Raw genomic sequence first — 22721 nt, 5'->3', positions numbered from 1 at the left:
TGCTGACAAAACTCAACTTCACATAAAGTCTTTCACATATATGAAAGAAAACTAGAAAATTCAACACTATTATATAATAAAACTCATATTTTTACAGTATCCTTGCACTTTTCTAAAAATTTAAAAAATATTCTGAAAAAATATTGAAAAAACAAATTCTTGAAGAGAGAGAGAGATGGATTTTTTTAATGTGAAATTTCTCTCAAGGCCACAGGACACTCGATTACCTGACAAAGGCACATTCACATAGACTTAAATAAGATCCACATGAACCTTGATAAAAAAAAAATCCACATGAAACTTGATAAAATACAGATAGAAAATTGATCGACTAGAAGATCAATAGTTAAATTCATTACAATTATCAATTACTATAAATATATGAAATGCCACGAAGGTGCAAAGAGAATGTGGGGTACCTCTCTTTTATTGTCGAACTTGAAAGGAAAATAATTACGGTACCTGCAAAAGATATCAGCTGCATCATACTAATGTACATCTTTAAAATCTAAGTGAAGAAGATAAAATCCTACCATTTAGTTTCACATCTACGATTATCTTAAGATATACTTATATATCAAAAGATTTTTCCATTTAAGTAGTTTGACATTTATACAGTATCTCCTGGTATTTAAAATTGAGAGGATATTTTAAGCAAAATGAAAAGAAGATAATAAGTTTTACCATTTACTGGAAGTTTTCTTGGTTCTGAGTGAGCCTCTTCTTGATTCTATTAGAGAAGATTGCTTCCTAGTCGTCATTTGTGCCAAAATACCGATCTCCAAACTCTCCCATTCCAGGAACAACTTGGGAATTGCTATTCAAACCCAACTCTATCTCAGATGTCACAATTTTGACTCTTGGGAATCTTTTGCAGACAGCATGTAATCCTTGAGGAGCCTGGTAACATTTGCGGGTTAACGACTATGTGATGTACTACGTAAATATGAACAAACAGAGCAATCAGCGGAAGGATAGGTGGATTATATGAACTAATCACCAATCCTCTGACTCACAGATATGAGGTTGAGAAATATTATGTTACTTTCCTGTACCCCCTTCTGCAGTAGCAAGGAGATGGCTTGAACAGCTGTGTTCCCTTCAATCATAAAGTACAGCACGAGATGAGGAAGAACCACAATGAACTCGATAGTTTTAAAGAAGAGATAACAAAAAATATCAAGGAATATACAAGAAAACTGCATCATCTTGAAGATCAACTGTACTTGTAACAAGCCATTTGTGGTAAGATTAGTAGCGGAAGCATACTCATTCATCAATTACAAAAGAATTCAGATAGAATGGATGGTTCATAGCAGACTAAGTTGTTAAAGAACTTAAACCGTGGGCATGTACGAGATGTCCTAGCTTAGCAACCCTTCTTAGAGTTCAGCTTACTTGAATTAATGGTATGCTGAACTTCTCTCCTTGAGATGTGCCAATCAGTGGTTGTGTCAATCCAAAGGATATATTACCGAACAAGCTCTAGAACAATGTTTAAAATCTTGAGTCGTGAGAAAGTTCTACACTTTGACCAGAATAATATTTTTTCTGTTTTGACATATGATGCTGGTGGAGAATTAATGAGGGAGGGGGAGGGAGGGGGGATACAATTATATAGCTAACTTCAAACTTTGTATCTCATCTAGAATATTACAATTTTAATATTTTATTGCGCGGACAAAATTTACAAAAACTAATAGATATTATTTAATTTAGCTGGACACATCTCGTAACATGTCTAAGAGTGTCGAATGTGAGTATAACACGATACTTATTGACATGATTTACAAAAGGACACTAAATAGATTATTTGTGTTGAATAGTATTAGGTTGTGGTAACAATATTCAATTCTGGTAATTTATTAGAATGATACATTTTGACTGTGCCACTTGATACGCGACACGAGATTTCAAACCATGTTAATGTTCAAAATCTCAAACGGTTGGAGTTCCAATTTTTAATATATGGTATCAATAATGAAGTGCAAATAGAAAGAGAAGGATGACGACAACACCAAGCATTATCCCACTAGGTGGGGTTGACAATATGGATCTTTCTACGTCATTGCGTTCTATCCCCTACTATATCATTATCTTTATTTAAATAAATTTTATCTTATTTTATTATTGCTAACCAAGTTTTTTTGTCTTCCTGTCCTCGTTTGATGTGTGTATTTGTCATAGTTTCATATCGTCTAACTGAAGTACATGTCTTTACCATCTTAAACGTCTCTCGGAGATCTTCATCAATAGATGCAACTACGACTTTCTCTTTAATGTTCTCATTTCTTATTTTATTCATCGTCGTATGTCTACATATCTATCTTAATATCCTTATCTCTACACTTCCATTTTTTACTTATGTGCTCAAATCATAGCCCAACATTCAACGTCATATAACATAGTAGGTCTAACCCCTATTTTGTAGAACTTTCCTTTAAGTTTTAGAGGTACTTTACGATCATATAAAATACCCGGCGCTAACCTCCATTTCAAACATCTTGCTCATATTCATAAACATCTCTCTTAATTCCTCCATCATTTTGTAAAAATAATTCTAAATACTTAAAGCTTTCACTTCTAGACAACTTGTCATCTTCTATCTTAATAATTGTCTCATTACGTCTAATATTACTAAACTTAAATTTCATATATTATGTTTTTACTCTACTAAGTCTAAAAACTTTCATTTCTAATGTTTCACGCTAAGATTTTAGTTTAACATTTACTCCTTCAAGTGTCTCATCTATCAAAGCAATATCATCTGCAAACAACACGCACAGTGATCTTGTGTCTTGAATGTGTCAGGTGAGTTCATCCATAATTAGTATAAAAAGATAGAGACTTAGAGTTGAACTTTGATGTAACCCTATCTTTATTAGAAATGCTTTAGTTATTCCGCTTGAAGTCTTCAATTTGGTCGTTACATTCTCGTATATATTTTAATTAGTTCAGTATATATTACGCTAACACTTCTCTTTTCTAGAATTCTCGATATAATTTCTCTTGTAACTCTATCATAAACTTTTTCTAAATCAATAAATACCATATGTAGATGTTGTTTTTGCTCCCGATATTTTTCAATTAGTTGTAGAAGATATATAATTTCTATTGTCGACCTTCCCAGAATTAACCCAAATTAATTTTCAGTCACCATGGTCTCCTTAATTTTTTTTCTATTACTTTTTTCCAAAGTTTCATGATATGACTAATTCATTTAATACCCGTTTGCATAGTACTTACCCTCCATACCTCTATCAAAATATTATCTGGTCCAACGACTATTCCATTTTGCATCTTATTTAAAGTTTGTTATACTTCTGAAATTTGAATTCTACGATAAAAATTTATATTTTTATACTCATTTGACTTACTTAAATTACATAAATTAAGTTGGTCATCTAAATGTTCATTAAAAAGTTGATAAAAATATATCTCCTACCGCTTTTTTATTTCTCTATCATTTATTAGTACCTTATTACATTCATCTTTAACATATCTTATTTGAATATATTTATATGTTGGTCTCTCTCTCACTTTAGCTATTTTGTAAATGTCTTTTTTCCCTTCTTTTGTATTCAATTTTCGATATAATCGTTCAAAGATTTCATATTTTTTACTTCATTCACTACTTTCTTAGCATTTTCTTGACTATTGTATTTTTTAAAAGTTTTTCTCGTTCTTACAAATATATGATCCCTTTTCGTTTTTTCCCTGACTTTCTCATGTACTTTCTCATTCCACCACCAAAATTCCTTGGTGGTACATGCTCCTTTGACTCACCGAGTACACTTTTGATTATTATTTTCAACTTTGATATCATCTTATCCTAAGTCGTATTAGAGTCGCCGTATATTTCACCTGATGCTTATAATTCTATATTCTCCTTAAATATGTTTTGTTTCCCATCTTGTAGCATCCACCACTTAATTCTAGGAGTCGTTCATATTTTTCTTGTATTGATAACCTATGTTGAATAGTTAAGTTTTCTCCAAGGATGACCTTGCAATCGATACAAATCTTTATATCCATAAGAAAGTTAATTTGTGATTTATTATTCCCACTTTTGAACGTCATAAGTATTTTTTTTCTTAAAAAACAATTAGCTAGTATACGATCATATGCTATCACAAAATCGAATACAGTTTTCCCTTCTTTATTTCTTGTTCCAAACTCATAATTCTCATGCACTCTTTCATATTCCTCACTTTTCACTCTGACATACTCATTTAGTTCGCCTCAGATAAAAATTATTTCATTTGGCAGAAAGTTTTGTAATACTTTATCTAGGTCGTCCCAAGACCTTGATAATGCATCTTTATCTAATCCTACTTAAAGTACATATATCCTAATTATGTTCATAGTTTCGTTCATCACTATTATCTTGAGAGTTATAATTCTATCCCCTTTCTAACTACTGCAATTTCATCCTTTAATAAATTATTTATAGCAATACTCACTTCATTTCTTGTTTTACTTTTTCCTATGTACCATTACTTAAAACATGAGTTTTCTATCATCTTTGCCTTCTCGCCTACTCATTTTGTCTCTTAAACGCACAAAATACTAATTTTTCTCCTAATCATCATATCTACTACCTTAATTGTTTTACCCATGAGAGTTCCTATATTTCATGTTCCAAATTTTAGACTATTAGTTTTCTTATAATATTTGTTCTTATCTAACATATGCTGTGAGAACTCTTGCTTATTTAACACTACATCCAAGTTTTCATGGAGATGTAGTCCTTGTCGATATGTTACAGTCGGACCTGCAATGTGAACTCTTGCATATTTATCACTGCACCCGAGTTTTGAAAATGTAGTGATCCTTACCGAGATGTTACAGTCGGACCCTGCAACAATTTCCTTTCGAGAAACAACCTAGCATTAGAACAATAGTTTAATGGATTCATTTATTAAACATTTGTCATAGTTTAACGCTGGTTAGCAACCTAACGCGATAAAAAGAGAAAAGAGATGAAAAAAAAGATAAGACAACTACATACTTAAGTTTAGACTTTGTGTTTCATCTAAAATGATGTAATTTTGACATTTCTTGTATGGGCAGGAGCTATAAAAAAATATTAGTATTATTTCAATCCATCTTAACCTGTATTATAGGCATGTCAAGGGGCATCGAGTGTTGGTATAAAATGATTCTCATAGACATGATTGACACAACAATACAGGAGACATTGTTTATGTCGAGTAGGACTCATAGACAAGATATGACACGGTGATATAAGAGACATTGTCTATAACGAGTAATATTGAATTTGTTAATTTATTGGAATTATATGTTTGGACCGTACCACCCAACATGGTACAATATTTCATACTATGAAAAATACATTTCTCGAGTTCCTATGAATAAACAAACCATGAAACTAAACCACAAAATTCATAGTCAAATCTAGTCAAGTTGAGAAGTGAAAAGCTATCAAGATATTTACTACAATTGGATGAAGAATAATCAAACCATCAATTGTTGCAAACAAACCTAGCAAGAAAAAAAATCAAAAGCATAATAAAATTCTCGACTACCATGCCTAAGAATAAGTGACTACTATGCCTAAAAATAAGTTGTAAATAATATTTAGCATTGTGTTGATACCCTTTAGTTTTAGAGAAACCTACCTGTGCCTAGTATAGGATCCAAAAGAAGCACATTCCTATCTGCAATGTCCTCTGGGAGATTGTGGTAAATTAACTAAAAGAGACAATGTCAAATCATCCATCAGAAAATATCCATTAGAAGATTTAGAGGAATAGGCAAACCTGTTGATCCCTATCCCCCTGCCTATGAATGAGGATCTTGCCAATCTTGATGCCTTTGCAACATTCCCGTAGAGCAGTCTCCATACTTTCACCACTAGTGAACATTAATATTGAAATATTGATGTTTCAGGTCCAACAGCAGGATAACTGAGCATTTATGTGAAACAGAGAAATTGAGGTAGACAATGTTTGCACTCATGTGAGTATGTTGTTTTTTTCTTAATCTATTGCATCATTATCAATTTCATTGTATCTATCTCAACAGTAGAGTGTTAGGGTTTCCAGAAAGCTGAGAGTGTTAACAATAGAATAATAGTCAACGTTATTAAACAATACTCTATAGATCCCATTAATACACATACATCCAACAATGAAAAAGAAATCATATAAATGATAAAAAATAATATAACACTAATTGTTCTTTAATCAATAGTAGATTTGGGAGAGTTCTAGTAATCAGGCAGCTAATAAAGGGTATCATCTTCTTCATTAACACCCCTGAACTGGAATTATGAAGTCTGCAAATAAGGCAGGTAGGAAAATTGAAAGTTCTAACATTCGGTCTAAAAATTTAGAGGTCACATTGCATCGATTCATCTAAAGAGAGAAAGAAAAAGATATTCATGTTTTAAAAGCATAGGTGTTCCTCAAGCTTATTTCAACAATGATAATCTTCAAGTTGGAAATCTTCCTCATATGCCAAGCTGATATTTTGTTCCATACTCCACCAACTTCCTCTCCTATTATCCGTTATTATATTTTAAGATTAATTAAGACAAGTTACTGTCATTCTCTTCCAAAACCCTTTTACAGGGGAAGCAGATAAATGGATAGGGTGACGTAGATTTTCTGCATCTTTTGAAGGATATGAACATAGCTATGGCATAAGAGATACTTGTGACAATTAGAGCTTTTAAGTTTTCATACGGTACACCTTAAATTGTCTGATTGTAGGGTAGTTCAAACCCAAACAATGCAAGACAATTGAAGACTAAGTCCATGGGAATATCAGGAGTACTACGAAATTATCTAATCATGTAGATAAAAGATGAAAGATGCCCCTCTGTAGAGTGACAAATATACCTAGTTAAAATATCACATTACTATCCATTGGCAAAACTGGATAAATTTCTTTCAGTTAGCCTTTGAAAAATTATGAACTGCCTACTTCATTGAATAAGTAAAACATATTGGAGCATGTTTGTCTACTGTCTGTTGTCAGCACTCAAATCTATTAAGACTATGAATAAGGTGCTCCCCTTAAAAGATAGCAAGCTTTGCATTGTAACATTTGGCTATTTGCTTTGTCTAAGTTGGTGGGTCATCAAACATCATCAATCAAGGAGAATCTTCATCATTTAGAGAAAAGAACTTGATCATATGAAGAAGAGCAAAATGAGCTGTGCTACAACCAGAAAACAAGAATCTAGGTCTGAATATAATAGCATCAAGCATTTTTTAGAATGCTTGGATAATACCACAGTAGTTGAAAGTACCAGGTGAAGATGAGCAAGGGAGAATGGCTACAAAATGGTGATTGGACATTTCTAATTTCTAGATGCAGAACACATGCTGATTTGTCAAGACAGAATCCTGCTAGTAACTTTGCATCCATGGTAGTTTTTAGTGGACTTTTTCTGTAAGGCACTTATTGTTGGAACCCCAAGGTGTTTTGATGTGATCAAACAAGCTAAGTTAGGTCCTGCGTTTGTTTAACCCTTGTGGCTAAGTGTGTAGGAGCTTAGGAACACAGGAAGTCGAGCGGAAGACACGGCTAGCGAGAAGGACGGCACGGGGAGAGAGCCGACGGGCTCGGTGCGTCCGAGGGACGAGGTGACCGCGGAAGAGTACACTGGTGGACGAGAAGAACGTGCGCGGCGTTTGAGGGACGAGAAACCGGGAAGGAAGGCTGCTCGAGGAGAAGGTCGGAACTTGGGTTCGGGTGAGCCCTATTCCGGATGGCCGAGATCACCCAAACTAGCGGAGCCGAAGCGAACAAGACCCGGACCGAGACGAGCTGAACCGAAGGCGAAAAAGTCAACGTTGTTGACTTTGGGCTCCGGGGCGCCCGGAACCCTTCCGAGCGCCCGGAGCCCTCCGGGGCGCCCGGAACCCTTCCGAGCGCCCGGACCTAGATTTTGACCAGGATCGCGTCAAACGCGATCTGATCGTTGGGGGATAAAATTTTATCCCCCCTGGGCGCCCGGAACCCATTCGGGGCGCCCCGACCAGTGCTATAAATATAGCACTGATCTGCACAGTCAGAACAACTCACTTGTAATTCATTTTTCTCTGTGCTTTATTTTCTTTTGTACTGTCAACCCTGTAAGAGGCTACTCCGCCCAGAGGAGAATCAGATAGAGCGTCATCTTTGCTTTGGATTAGCAATCCTCTAATTGCAAACCAAGTAAACTCTCTGCGTCTGTTTTAGATTCTGTTTATTTAGTCTCTGTTTCTTTTTAATTACAAGTTCCTTAAATTAGTTGAATATCCGAGAAAGATTTTGGTTTAATTTTTGTAAGGCAATTCACCCCTCCCCTCTTGCCGGCCTCCAAAGGGACCTACACTTATCACCTCTTTCCTCTATTTCCTTTTTACCTCTTATTTATTTTATTGCTCAAGGAAATGAATTTATGAGCTACATCATTTTCCTCAAAATAGTGCAAGAAATTTTCCTGAGCAACACAGTTGCACATAGACATGCTTGTAGACATACATATCATTTGGAGCCAAAAGAATATTATAAATTTTCTCTGATCAAATTTGTCATTGTACTAACTGACTTTATTTTATTGAGCCACAGATAATGCTTTAAGCAGCAATAATGTGTGAATTGCATATGACAAAAATAATTAGGTATTACAATTTAAGGCCATATGAGATCATACCTTCTGATGATAGAAATGCCGCATAACTTTTTACAGAATTCTATCCCAATATAAATAGAACCTGGAGAAAAGAAAACAGTCAATGATTTACCTTAACATTAAAAGTTCAATTGACAGTCAGGATGACAGAGAAATATCAAATCTACGAGGCTACTTATATGGCATTAATTCCATGTCAAAATTTTATGAAAATAACCATAACTTGAAATAATAAGCAAAATAAGGGCAAGCTTGTCTCTCTCTTCCTAACTTCTTTTCTTCCAATTCAATTGTCAGTCGGCATTGGACTGCTCATCATCTTGTCTCACCACGGTTGAGATGTTTCAAATAACTAGGTAATGGACACCTCTGCTTGCTCCTGCTTCCTTATGATCAGTTATTAAAAATGGCTTAAAAAACAGTCAGACAGTCTCCCTAAAAGGAACTATGACAGCCATGGTCCTTGTCTTCCACCATACAATTTAGATGTGTGAGAAACACAAAGTTCATGTCCATTCATGAAGGATGTATAGGCAAGAAGAGGCTATCAAACCAAAGAAATAGGTCAATCCTTCAGTTTTGGATAAGTGTGCTCTCCTATGCTTGAGGTTCACAGGTCATAGAAACTGTAAATGATACTACCCTGACTCTAACACAGGAGCTGCACCCAGCAATTCCTGATCCGAGGCTGTCAGTTTTTGTCCAAACCACTTCTTGTACCAAGAGTTGATTCTACAGATGAATTAAGGAATTTTTTACTTTAATACTGTAACCAAAAGTAGATATAGAGGGTTGAATTCATTGAATAGTGGTGCATATTGCAGATAGGTAGGTTTATTACCTTAGGCTAGGACATGATAACTTATGGATATGGATGCTTATAGCAGATGATGATCTTATTGCAAATGAGGCCTTTAGATTATTAGGATGATCTCTATAACAATTTAATGATTCTCATCTTATCACTTCCACCGTTCATTGGTCATATTGACAAATGTGATACATTGAATGCAATGGGCTGGGGCTCTTTTTGGTCATACATGTATAGGAGTAAATACGGGAAACCACTTTTCTCTATCATAGAACTAGATCCTTATTGATTGATGTCTAATTGTTAGGAGTTACATGTAGGAGGCAACTAGTAGCACATTTCATTTCTTGCAGTCGACATCATAGCATGTGTTTGATTGCTTTTTGTAGGCACCAAGCAAGATTGTTGACTTTACAGCTAGCAACCCTGCACAAGCCTAAGCTCAATTAAGTCGTTCCTAATTTATTTATTTTTAAAAAATAAACTACTAAAGAGATTTTAAAAAATCTAAAAAATAAAGCAAAAAAAAAAAAACAGAAATATTTTTATTTTTATAATAAAATTCTTAGACATTTTTTTTAAATACTTATTTTTTTCTTATTATTCTTTATATGTTTTGCTCAGCTCAACATAGCCAGACACGGACTTGTGCCCGCCCAACCGAACGACATTCCAGATTAAGCCTGGCAAAGCACAATTCACAAACTAGGTCACATTGAGTCACAGGCAAATAGGCAATCTAACTCGATTGCCACATTTACTAGAATATATGCTGAGTTTCTTTAGGATATTAGAGTGACACGGCAGAAAGCATGATTGGCACGGCAGAAAGCGTGACGATTTCCCTATATAAATTTTCTCTAAGAAGAATAATCTTGTAATGATGGCTTCGACTTGTGGCTTACAAAGTGTTTTGAGTTTGCAATTTAAGTTTGAAGACAAATTTTTAATGTTGGAGAGAATGTGATATTTCGATGGCTAATTGGAGATTTAAGAGTTGAATCCATCAAAGAGAGGACTAACCAACATGTTTAAAAGCTGTTTTAGTATTTTTGTGGTCAAATTTGAGTTCAATTAGGGGTTATTTAGCTCAATCAACAGTTGATTTGGATCGTGATTAAATTGGATTTGCTTTCAGCTTGAACAGGGCTTAAATAGGATTTGATTCATAAGTTTAATAGCACGTGAGCAAGGGGAGGAAGTCAAAGATCATCATCTGTCCAATTATGCATTGAACAGAAGATATCTTAATACAGCTAATCCAAAAGATGATTAATATTATTAATTGATAAACAATCAATTAATCAAAAATATATCATTATTACTAAGTAATACACACAATATCATGATGGTATTAATGTATCACGGGAGTACTAAAAATAGTGGGTACATAGTAGTACTAATTATTTATATTCAGATTACTAATAATAAATTATTATTATAGTTAGTAGTTACTACTTCTAAGATAATTGACATTGTGTGAAACTAATAAAAATCAATTAATTACAAAAATATAAATCTTATTATTTCTTATTTATAATTTATAATAAAAACGATAATAAAAACAACAGTTCATAATATTAACTAGAACGATTGATTATAGATTATTATTGTTGTTGTTGTTATACTCATAAATACAACTATAAAAATAATGAATACTATTATCAACTAAAAAGAATCTCTTAATGACAAAAATATATAAATCTTATTATTATTTAGTAATAAATTATAATATCAATGATGATGAATTATAATAACAATCAATTATTCACAAATATAATATTAATTATAATAGATTAATCATATTAATAAATTAATAAATCATTATATTGACTACTAAGATAGTTATTATTTTCAACAAATAAAAACAATCAATTAATTACAAAATTATAATAATCTTATGATTATGTATTAATAAATCATAATCAATGGTGATACTTAACAAGTAACAATAATTGATGCATAATAGTATATTGATTATAATCATAATTCTAGTAACAATATGTTATTATTATTATTGTTATAATAATAAATATAACTACAAAGATAATTAATATTATTAACAAAAAAAACAATTAGTCATAAAGCTATATAAATCTTACTATTACTTAACAGCAGATTATAATATGATTGATGATGATGATTAAGTTTTTAAAAAACATACAGAAGTGGTATGAGATTGACTAACCATACAAAGTATATACACTATTTAGGGGCATATGCGGTCAACATTGAAATATTAAAAATATACATATTCATATTAACAGTGCTTATAACTTGTAAATAAAAGTTACAGTTTTAATCAGCTATTCAATTAGTTCAAATAAATTAATATATTTTTTAATTGGCCATACAAACAAATTATATCATAAGTGTTAATTACGTGTTCCATTTAAAAATTCACCTAGGCAGTTGCATCTATGTCAACAAGTGGGAGTAATAATTATGATTGGATCAAAATTTAAAAATATACTTACTGATATCAATTTAATAGTATTAATGATTTTTTTCATATTATATATTGTTGTTAATAGTGTTGGTGTGGTGGTCATGGGTTTGAATCGCGAAAATAGTCTCTTATAATGCAGAGTAAGGTTGTGTATAATAGACTCTTCCCTACATTAGCAGGAACTTCATGCATCGAGTTGTCTTTTTTTTTTTTTTTTGTTAATAGTGCTAATAATGTTAAAATCATTTATAATATCTTATTGATAATATTAATATATAATATATAAATAAAACTGATATTAATCTTTCATATTTTTCACATATATATATATATTTTATTTCTTTATACTGATTCTAGCCAACTTATCTAATGTGGTCGATACTTTTAAATTTTCTAAACGTCGAGTACCTATATCAATTTTATAGCTATAGTTGACATACTTCAAGTGAATATTGTGGCAAAAGACGAATACACTTACTTCAAGTGAATATGCACATAGGTAAAGAGGATGACTACTTAGGTCTGTATAGCCTGATAATTTTCCCTTCTACATATACAACAACTCAAGTAGCCTCAAAGTCCACTTGCCTACAATAAATTCTCAACTCAACTAAAGTCGGTCACTAAAGGAGCAATTAAGTGCACGAAGCTCCCAATAATATGGGGTCCCAAGGAAGGATAGGACCACTATTGTATGCAGTATTATCTTGCATTACAAGAAGTTGTTTCCGCGACTTAAACTCATACCACAAGATCACACGATAGCAACTTTACCATTTGCCCTAAGGCTTCCCTTCAAAGTTAGATGCTACTATATAAAATGAAAGAAAAGAAACATAATGAATGAATAAAGCTAAAAAAAATACAATAAGCAAACTAAAACTATTAGAAAAAAATAATTACAAATATTCTTGTGCCATAAAAAGACATTCTTCCCTCCCATAGGATACTTGAAAAGGATTATACCTGTTGGTGTTATGATTTGCTTTTCATTAAATGGAAGATGGCCCAGACCATGCTCAACAACCTGTTGCAATTGTAAAAATAAATTGACTTACAATATTAAGAGTATGCAACAACAGGAAAAGTTTCACAAACCAAGCGAATCAGCCGATTTGAATAAAATATGAAATTGTGTTTTGATGTTTTGGCATCACGTATCAACGTATGCATGCCATGGATCTGCAAGATATTATAGTAAGAGAGCTAAGTAGACTGGCAGCGAGGCATTCACATATTTGCAAACTGTACAAGATAGATAGGTATTCAGTTTCAAGAAATTTTTTAAAACAAATACTAGAACTTATGTTTGTTTCCTTGAATACAGTGGATCCATCAACATATATGATTACCTGGAAAGTTGACTGAATTACAAAAACACTTGGATATATTTTACACAGAGTATGTTGACCAAGTTTTGTATGGATATGCTGCACAATTAAGTTGACTGCTACATAATTATCTCCACTATAGGGCACAATGATATCAGCATACTTCTTTGTTGGGAGTATGAAGTCATCAAAAGCAGGCTTTACAAATTTTGAGTACTGCATCAAAGAATTACATGGTTATAGAAAAGAAAATAACTATGATATGACAAAAAGAAATATAAATGATATGTTCCACAAAATGATGTTGCATCTTACAACTTACAATGAGTTCCATGGAATATTAAATCCGGAACTTATGCATTTGAGAATTCCACAAAGGAACAAATCATATACCTCAACAACAGCAAGGGTTCACTACAAGTCTACAACGATTACCAATATCAAGAAGCTTCAACAGTCAAGCTCATTTATGTCATATCAGAAACTGAGATTTTTTTGCATTTGTAACTTTGGAAATTCTATAGCAACATGAACTATAAATTCCTTGCATGCCACTATGCATCATGAATCTTAACTTTAATCCCACAGGATTCACATGATTTCCTTCATTTGTACTATCTGCTTGCATCTAGGAGGGAGCAAGTAAAAAAATTGAGTACCCTATAATATTTCTTGCTGCAACTATTTTTGGTGGAACCAATAAGACAACTCTTTTTTACAGAAACAATTGGCCAAAGGAAGACCTGAAACAGATCTAATAAGGTACCCATCATTGAAGCTCCAAGTGCAAGGATTAAAATGAATCCTGTGGCAAAAGCTTTGGTGCATATATCTTGCTGATATATATTTAATTTTCAAATAGAACTCAGTGCATATTCTTTCAGGTTGAATTCCTACTGTCTGTAAAAAAATTTATATAAGTGCTTGGTAAATACATTTATCATTAATAACTCATGAATTTTGTTCCTGAATATCAAATAAGCTGACCTCAATCATATTCATGTCCAACTTGTTTATTAGTTGTGCCTAAAACGAGTGTTTAAGCTCATTCACTTATAGCTTTGAAAGTAAATACACGAGCCTCATCAAGTTGAGCTTTATGCTTACTCAAGAATGTTTGACTTCTTTAGCATCCTCCTAAATTCATGATTAAACAGTAAAGGAATAACTAGATTACTAAACCCATACAAATGTACCAATTCTTCTGTCTAATTGCCAACCTGGTCCAATATTGTCTTGATATCTCTACCTTTCTCAAGAGTATCCCGTTTTATCCGTCTGGCCAACCGTACATCAGCATCTGGATAGATATTTCTATGATTAAGAACGATAACTAAAATATGTGAAAATGAGAACTAATTTTATCCATGTCACTTTTGTGAACAAAGCAGAACCTGCATCAACGAAGATCTTCATGTTCATCATTTCTCGAACACAAGGATCATGGAATACTAGAATCCCTTCCAAAATTATAACATCTGAAGTATTAACCTGAAACATATTATGAAGGTCAGTTCAACATCTTAACTTTCTATGAAAAAGGAGAGAAAATATCTTAAAGAGAAGGTCGTATTAAACTTTTTTAGCGCAATAATAAACGAAGTAAATTAAATTGTTACAATGCAAAAAAAAACAATATAAAAAGTAGAAGACAAGAAACATTTGACCTTAAATAATACCTCTAGATTAGGGGGGTGAAGATGCTGTCCATTCTAGATAGAGCACAGATTCAATCATGCTCGGCTTGTTATTTACTTATTTAACTTGAACAACAAAAAGTTATCAGAGGTTTAACACAATCATAGTTATTAAATCCTGATCGAGCTGGAGGTTTGACCAGAAAAAATTAGAACCAAGTTCCTCACAGGATTGGTTCCATTCAAAGATTAATGTTCCTTACGGTAGGATTACACTCCACTGTTCATTCATGATGTTAATTGTGGTTTAATTTTGCACCTGAGATATCAATATTTTCCTACAGCTTCTCTATCTAGACTCTGATTCAAGAAGAATTAGGAGGCAAAATCCTCATTAACATAATTAGTAGTCATAATTATATATATAACATTATAGCACCCATAAGGCATAACAATCTGAGAATATACAGGAATAAAATAATAAGTTGAACAGCAAGCCCAGTCCACAAAATTTGATGAAGCTATGCAATTAGCAATACATGTATGAAAATGACAAGTTGTGCTGGTGAAGAATTGAAATTAAGCTAAAATTTTCCATTGTTGTGTAAAGCAAAAAAAAATACTACGTCTTTGTAAAACATATACCTTCCTTGATGATAAATTTCTCTTATAAGTTCTAAAATCATAGTTTGGAACATCAACAGCCTGGCCATGTCTCAATTTCTCCATACAATAAAGCAAATGCTCAATGTCGAAAGCATCTGAGTCAGAAAAGATCAATCATTAAATATGACTAAAGATGAGTTAAAAGAAAATAGATGGTCTTAAATAGAGGTAGGTACTAGTCTACTACTCTATTAGTTTCTCACATCAGGCCTTAGGTTTATTGTTCTCTTTCATAATGCAATTAAATGTTTCTTTACCTTAAACCATAAGTTAAATCAATGATTGAGTATGAATATAATAAATAAAAGATGCATCAAATCTTAGACCATGTTATCTATTATATAGACTGACCACTTTTAGGGTCATGTTATCATTTGGAACTAGACAGCTTCCAAGCTATATTTCCCACCATTTACATTAGCTACAATTCTCTACTTATACTCCCTATGACCGGGCATTATTAACATGGATAGATCTTGGTTTTTATTCAATGGCCACTAATTCTGGCATTCCCTGGTTACAAGAATTCGCTACAAATCTATTATTTTCTTATATATATTACTACTTTCTAAAATCAACCTCTCAACATTTATAGATTTCGAAATTCAACAAGCCATTTCTAGGATGATTTATACCGCATGCCACTCAACTATTCGACCTCAAAGTTCTACATGAGAAGGTTAATTCAAAATGGTATGATCATAATTCGAGATATCGAGCCGTGTGGGTCGGCATGTGCGAAATTTACCTTTTGACCAGCACCAGCATGGGCGGAACCGTAAAGCGACAGTGGCCTCACGACGGCCTCACCTAGCCATAGGTAGGCCGCCAATTATTTTGTTTTATTTTATTTTTTCCTTTCTTCTTTCCCCTTTTAGAGTTTATTTCATCTTAGTTAAGGATTTAGGGCTATTTTCACTTGGGGTTTAGAGGTTTAGGGCAATTTTTTTTTCTCTTTCATTATTTTATTTTATTTTTTTACAATTAATTGCTTTCCCTCTTTCATTCATTTCTTTTGTTTCCTTCCCTTTTAAGGATGAAAATGGAGACGAATTATTAGGAAAAGCATCTATAACAATCAAATATTAATAAAATTATTTCTAATTGATATATTTTTATATTTTAAAAAGTATTGAAACTGTATCGTTACGATACATAAACTAAAACTCTGGCACGACTTGAAATTTTAGACATTGGATACAATTACCAATAACTGTGTTAGATATAGTTAAAAATTTTGAATCTAGTAACAAAGAGTCTTGCAAGAAATGACATTGAAAGGACTTCATGTCTTAAGTTTAATGAGTGACAATACTCTAAAACAAAGGCATCTAATGATTACTATCCCATGGTAAAGGTGCTTAGATATCCGTAGGAGAAAAAAGGAGCAACTGAAATTGAGTAAATAGCACTTAACAATCTGGAGTATATCTCAAGCATACATTTACAGAGATACTTCTACTTTATATGAATATAGGAACTGGTTGCTCCAAGGATTCAAGGATGTAATCCTAAACATTCATGGATATGAACAAATGGCCAAAATAGTATTGGGTAGCATTTTAAACATCAAATTTAGAGAATCATTCAGTGCAAAAGTAAGTATTCTACGGTTAGACATATGGAATAGCTAACTAATTCAAGATATGTGTTCACTATAAGACTTCATCTAACTTTAAATTTACTCACTAAGTATATTCAAGTTGTGAGATATTAAGTCTACGTAGAGGGCAGACAAACATTTTAAAATTATATTTATTTTGAAAATTATTGGGGATTATTGGATTTTGTTTTCAAGAAATTAAGGTTTCCAAAAAGATTTTCACAACATGGAGAAATGATAAGAAGAAAAAAGAGCTCTTAGAGCTCATGGGAAGCTTATGCGGCAACTTTAGTCTAACATTTAGCTTTTGAAGGGAAATTAAATCATTTAAGTATAGCATCTAGCGAAATGTTATCTTGAAAAAAAAAATTGAAACACCTTACAAAACAAATGGTAGAGTTGTGCGAACCAAATGATGATTCACCCCTAATACATATGAGCGATATGATCCACAATACATGCACGTAAAATAGATGGTGATGTTGCACCCACATTACATCATCACAAGTCACATTGAGGCATATATTTAATTTCATAATTTGAATTTCATACCATGCGGTAAATTATCTATATACCATGTGCTAATTTATTGAAGCCTAATTTTGATCAGCACATGTAATCTCTGCTATGTTGATTGTTGCTTGTATCGATCGTGCTAATGGGTATTATGCCATATTGACACTCAGAACATGTTAGCACATTATGACACATGCTAACACATTATGACACGCATTGGCACATTAAGACACAGGTATAGACAAACTCAAGTAATTTTTATTATTTTCTCTACTTTATTTCTCTAAAATTCTAGATCAATTGATCATCTAATTCTTATCTATAAATAAGTTGAGTGGAAGAAGATTATAAGAGTAAATCTTATATGAATTCATCTCAACATACAACAAACAATGAATAAAATTATTTTAAATTCAATTATTAATTGGTATATATTACTAAAAATTAAGTAACAAAAGATAAATGAATAAACTCATTTGGTTTCATCTCGACATGCTTAACACATGCACAAATACATCAAGTATAGATATTGTATAACATAATAAAACTTAAATTAATTGTTAGTCTTATTTTTATAAATAAATGTTGAAGGGGAACTATCTATAACACTAAAATGGAGGAATTTTCTACATTCTCCTTTTTTAGGATATTTTAGTTTTTTTTAAATTCTACATATGTAGTAACTCATGCTTCGTGCTTATGTGCTTTTAATGATTTAGATGGACATTTAGTCTCACTAAGTGCTCATCTGCTTTTAATTATTACAAAATACGTTTCATCCCACCAACACGTTGATCTATGTAACCTTTTGTTTTTCATTTCCTATGATTTTAATTTTTTGCCTCTTTTCATTATGCATTCCTGACTAATTACCATAGTTGTCAAAAGCGCAAAGCGCAAAAAAGCGCTCAAGGGTCTTGGGGCTTAAAGCGCAAAGCGCAAGGCGAAGCACGGGCTTTACGGAAAAGAACATAATAAACAAAAGGGCTATTATATCTATTAAAAAAACTTTCAAAATGTCTTTGAAAATCCAAAATAACCATAAACAAAATATTCTTTGATGAAGTTGCAGATTACTGAAAATTAAAAGTCTTTGAAAATATGATACATGAAATATCAAATATCAAAATAATCATCTTCTTCATCTTCATTGTCCAAATCTATGTCATCAGCTCCATCGCTTGATTTGTATCCATCAATATCTTCTTCTTCAATTTCATTATCAAGATTAATTTCTTCTTCATTTACAAGACTAGTTTGAGCTGAAGACTGCTTTCTTTTTGCTAATGCAGATGATGATGTCCCTTTTGAAGAAGACGCATTTCGAGATCGAAAATCATATGCACTTTCACCAACCCCAGATGCTTGTGCTACATCACTCCAACGCAAATCTTCACCTTCAAAGACAAAATCATTATCATTGTCTTTATCACTGTCATCCAATTTTCCCAACAATCATTCATTACTATCATCTATCTCTGACAAAGTAATAGGATCAATCTTATCTCGCATGTCATATCTTCTCTTCAAAACTCTATTATACTTGATATATACCAAATCATTCAATCATTGTTGAGATAACCTATTTCTTTTCTTAGAATGTATCTACAAAAAAATTAAAAAGTAAAAGGTTAAGTTCATAATATAAATTTTAATATGTATTAAAAAAAATCCAACTTACATGTTCAAAAACACTCCAATTACGTTCACAGCATGAAGAAGAGCATGTGAAGTTTAAAATCTTCATTGCAAATGTTTTTAATTCAGGCGTTGATGCACCATAAGAAGACCACCAATCAGCTTGAAAAACAAAAACATATAAATTATAAGATTAACTTTATTACCATCCAATATTGATATTGATTATTGCACAATATATTATTTATAAATTTACCTGGCGATTTTAAAGTTCTTTGTCGGATAGCCATTGGCAAACCAAAAAGTCCTTCTGCTTTCTTGTATTTTTCCAATTGATTCGTGATCTTATCTTGTAAATTCTCACCTCTCACCAATCTAGATATGCACTTGTACAAACCCTCCATCACTTCTATATCATTTTCTATATCAGGGTTTGAGTAAAAACACTCTGGATTCAAGAAATATCCGGTTGCGTGCAAAGGTCGATGCAGTGGAATGTTCCATCTTTTGTCAATGAATTCAAAAATGTTACGATATTTCTCTTCATTATTGTTAAATGACGCAGCGATAGCTTCTTTGGCCCTGTCCATTGCCTCATAAATATAACCCATAGGAGATCGTTTTTCACCGTCTACCAGCCGTAATACTTTCACCAATGGACCACCAACTTTTAATGCAAGACCCATATTTTTCCAAAAAGAAGGCATCAATATCACTTCTGCTACACGTTTTCCTACGGCCTCTTTGGAAAATCGACTATTTGCCCACTTTTCATATGTAAACATCTTTCTCAGATTTGCTTGTTGTACATGAAACCGCTTTAAAGTCAAAAAAGCGGTTGCAAAATGTGTCTTTGCGGTTCTTACCATGTCTCTCTGTCCAGTAAACTCTCTCATCATACTCAATACTTGCGGTCTGTTGTAAATATAACCATTCACCATCAATGCCCGTTCATGCAATTTTCTGAGATGAGGAATTTTGAATATATCCTCAAGCAACAAATCTAAACAATGAGTTGCACAGGGAGTCCAGTATAAGTGTGGAAATCGGTTTTCCAAAAGACGACCTAAAAAAACAAAAACATTTAATCAAAAAAATTAAAAATATAATTCAATTATTAATTGGAACTTGGAAATAACAGGCTAATATTAACAAAAATTTAAAATATTACCTGCACTGGCATTGCAACTTGCATTATCTGTTACAATCTGAACCACATTTTTTTCTCCAATGCGATACACAAATTTAAAAAGCAACTCAAACATTTTGTCCGCTGTGTGAGAATAGCCTGAAGGATCAACTGATTCGACAAATACACTTCCTTTGGGACCATTTACCAAAAAATTTATAAGAGTCCTACCCTTTTTATCTGTCCATCCATCTGCCATGATTGTGCACCCAAACTTAGCATGATCTTCTTCATGGGATTTGAGAAGTAAGTTCGTATTTGCCAACTCCTTCTTCAAATACTTAACCCTCACTTCATGATATGATGGAGATTTCATCCCAGATCCAAATTGTCCAATAGCTTCAATACAAAGCTCAAAAGAATCATATTTAACATCATACATCCATCTTGCAAATTTCTCAACTGCAATATCTCTTAACTTCTTTTTATTTTCATCAAATTGTCCTTTGCTTTTTGCACGTCTTTGTTTGACAATTTCATCGACATCTTTCATAAAATAAAGATTAATAGGCCCAGTTTGTTTACACTTTTTACCTTGGGTCGTAGGATGGTTGCTTGAATATGATATTGGTCGTTTCCCTTTCTCTTTAGTTTGATGATCATCTTCTTCATCTTCTTCCAAATCTTCCAAATTATCAACATCATCAGAATGAGGAATTTCATCCATTTGATTCTTCAAATTATTCTTTTTTTGCATAAACTCTCTAATTTCTTCTTTAACATGCTCAGGACATTTCGGGCAAGCTTTCACATTTCTATTGCCCCCAACTAAATGTAACTTGTGTCGATAAATTCCACTATTTGTTATTTTACCACAAAAAATACAACTGACAATATTTGGATTTTTAGGATCTGAACATGTTGCATAATTCCAAGCAATATCTTTTCGAGTGGATGAAATTGTTATATTTGACATGGTTAACTCAAGAATCAAGAGTCAAGAGCGCTGCAATTAGTAATAAACAATCAATAAGTAAAACAATATAAAATAGTAAAAAAATATCAAAATATAAATCTGATTTATACGAATTAATTACAATTTTTAATTTTAAATATATATATTTTTATATATTTAAATCTGATTTATATGTATTAATAAAATTTATTAGATTTTTTATTTTACATATATTTTTTATATATTTAAATGATTAAATCTGATGTATATGTGCTAATAATATTTATTAGATTTTTATTTTTTATATATATTTTATATATTTAAATCTGATTTATATGAATTAATAGAATTTATTAGATTTTTTATTTTAAATATATTTTTTATATGTTTAAATAATTAAATCTGATTTATAATTAATAAAGTTTATTAGATTCTTTTTAAAATATTATGTTTAAAATTTAAATAATTAAATCTAGTTTAAATATTATTAGATTTTTTAAATATTTTTGATACATTTAATTAAAATTTAAATCTGATTTAGAAATTAGAATTAATAATATTTATTAGATTTTTGTTTATTTTAAATAATATTTATATATTTAAATCTGATTTATATAAATTAATGCAATTTATTAAGTTTTTTAAAATTTTAATTTATTTTTTATATCTTTAAATTAAATTTATATGAATTAATAAACTTTATCAATTTTTTTATATTTTTAATTTTGTTTTATATTTAAATTTGATTTAATAAAATCAAACTTTTTCTCCTTTTACTGTTTCACGCGAGTCGCGACCACGGCGATGCCATCGTGATGCCCGCGACGCCGCCAGAGCCGTCGCCGGAGGCCACCGACATCGCCGGAGGCGTCGCGGGAAGCCTCCGGCATCGGAGAACTCCGGCGACCCTGCTGGAGGCGTCGGGTCCCTCCCGCGACGTCGCTAGAGGCGTCGGGGCCCTCCCGCGACGCCTCTGGAGGCGTCGGAGGCCTCCCGCGACGCCGCCGGAGGCATCCCGCGACGTCGCCGGAGGTGATCGCAGAATGGTCAGGATGCTTCAAACTGAATTTAAGTAACAGAAATTGAAAACTTACCTGCAGGCGACGCATGAAGAAGCAGCAGCACACGTGAAGAAGCAGCCACGGCAGATCCGTCTAGTTGCAGCAGCAGCAGACGCAACGAACAGCAGTGAGAGACGAAGAGACAGGTTTAAAGAGATTAATTAGGGCTTTAAATAAAATTTAAAACAAAAAAGGAATCTTTTAGGTCGCTGCGCTTCGCTCGCTTCTGCGCGACGCGCGCGCTTCTTAAACCTGTTGCGCTTCCAAGTTCCAAG

General features: G+C 32.5%; 1 protein-coding gene across 1 annotated transcript in view; it reads right to left on the bottom strand.

Annotated features, from left to right (window-relative positions):
- Nucleotides 1-100: 100 nt before the first annotated feature.
- LOC122049618 (uridine kinase-like protein 3) overlaps nucleotides 101-22721 on the bottom strand; it is a 41002-nt gene continuing 18381 nt past the window's right edge. Inside the window, exons 4-16 of the mRNA XM_042610984.1 lie at nucleotides 15524-15639; nucleotides 14636-14732; nucleotides 14462-14541; nucleotides 13263-13457; nucleotides 13009-13092; nucleotides 12877-12937; nucleotides 8672-8732; nucleotides 5784-5877; nucleotides 5643-5715; nucleotides 1017-1099; nucleotides 685-900; nucleotides 420-462; nucleotides 101-227 (exon numbers count right to left, since the gene is read on the bottom strand). Of these exons, the coding sequence (XP_042466918.1) occupies nucleotides 751-900; nucleotides 1017-1099; nucleotides 5643-5715; nucleotides 5784-5877; nucleotides 8672-8732; nucleotides 12877-12937; nucleotides 13009-13092; nucleotides 13263-13457; nucleotides 14462-14541; nucleotides 14636-14732; nucleotides 15524-15639 (1094 nt within the window). The 3' untranslated portion in view covers nucleotides 101-227; nucleotides 420-462; nucleotides 685-750. The remainder of the gene's footprint in view (nucleotides 228-419; nucleotides 463-684; nucleotides 901-1016; nucleotides 1100-5642; nucleotides 5716-5783; nucleotides 5878-8671; nucleotides 8733-12876; nucleotides 12938-13008; nucleotides 13093-13262; nucleotides 13458-14461; nucleotides 14542-14635; nucleotides 14733-15523; nucleotides 15640-22721) is intronic.

The sequence above is a fragment of the Zingiber officinale genome, chromosome 2B (genome assembly GCF_018446385.1).
Source record: "Zingiber officinale cultivar Zhangliang chromosome 2B, Zo_v1.1, whole genome shotgun sequence".
In the NCBI taxonomy this organism is placed as follows: domain Eukaryota; kingdom Viridiplantae; phylum Streptophyta; class Magnoliopsida; order Zingiberales; family Zingiberaceae; genus Zingiber; species Zingiber officinale.
The sequence above is the reverse complement of the archived record's forward strand: the minus strand, read 5'-3'. Positions and strand labels throughout refer to the sequence as shown.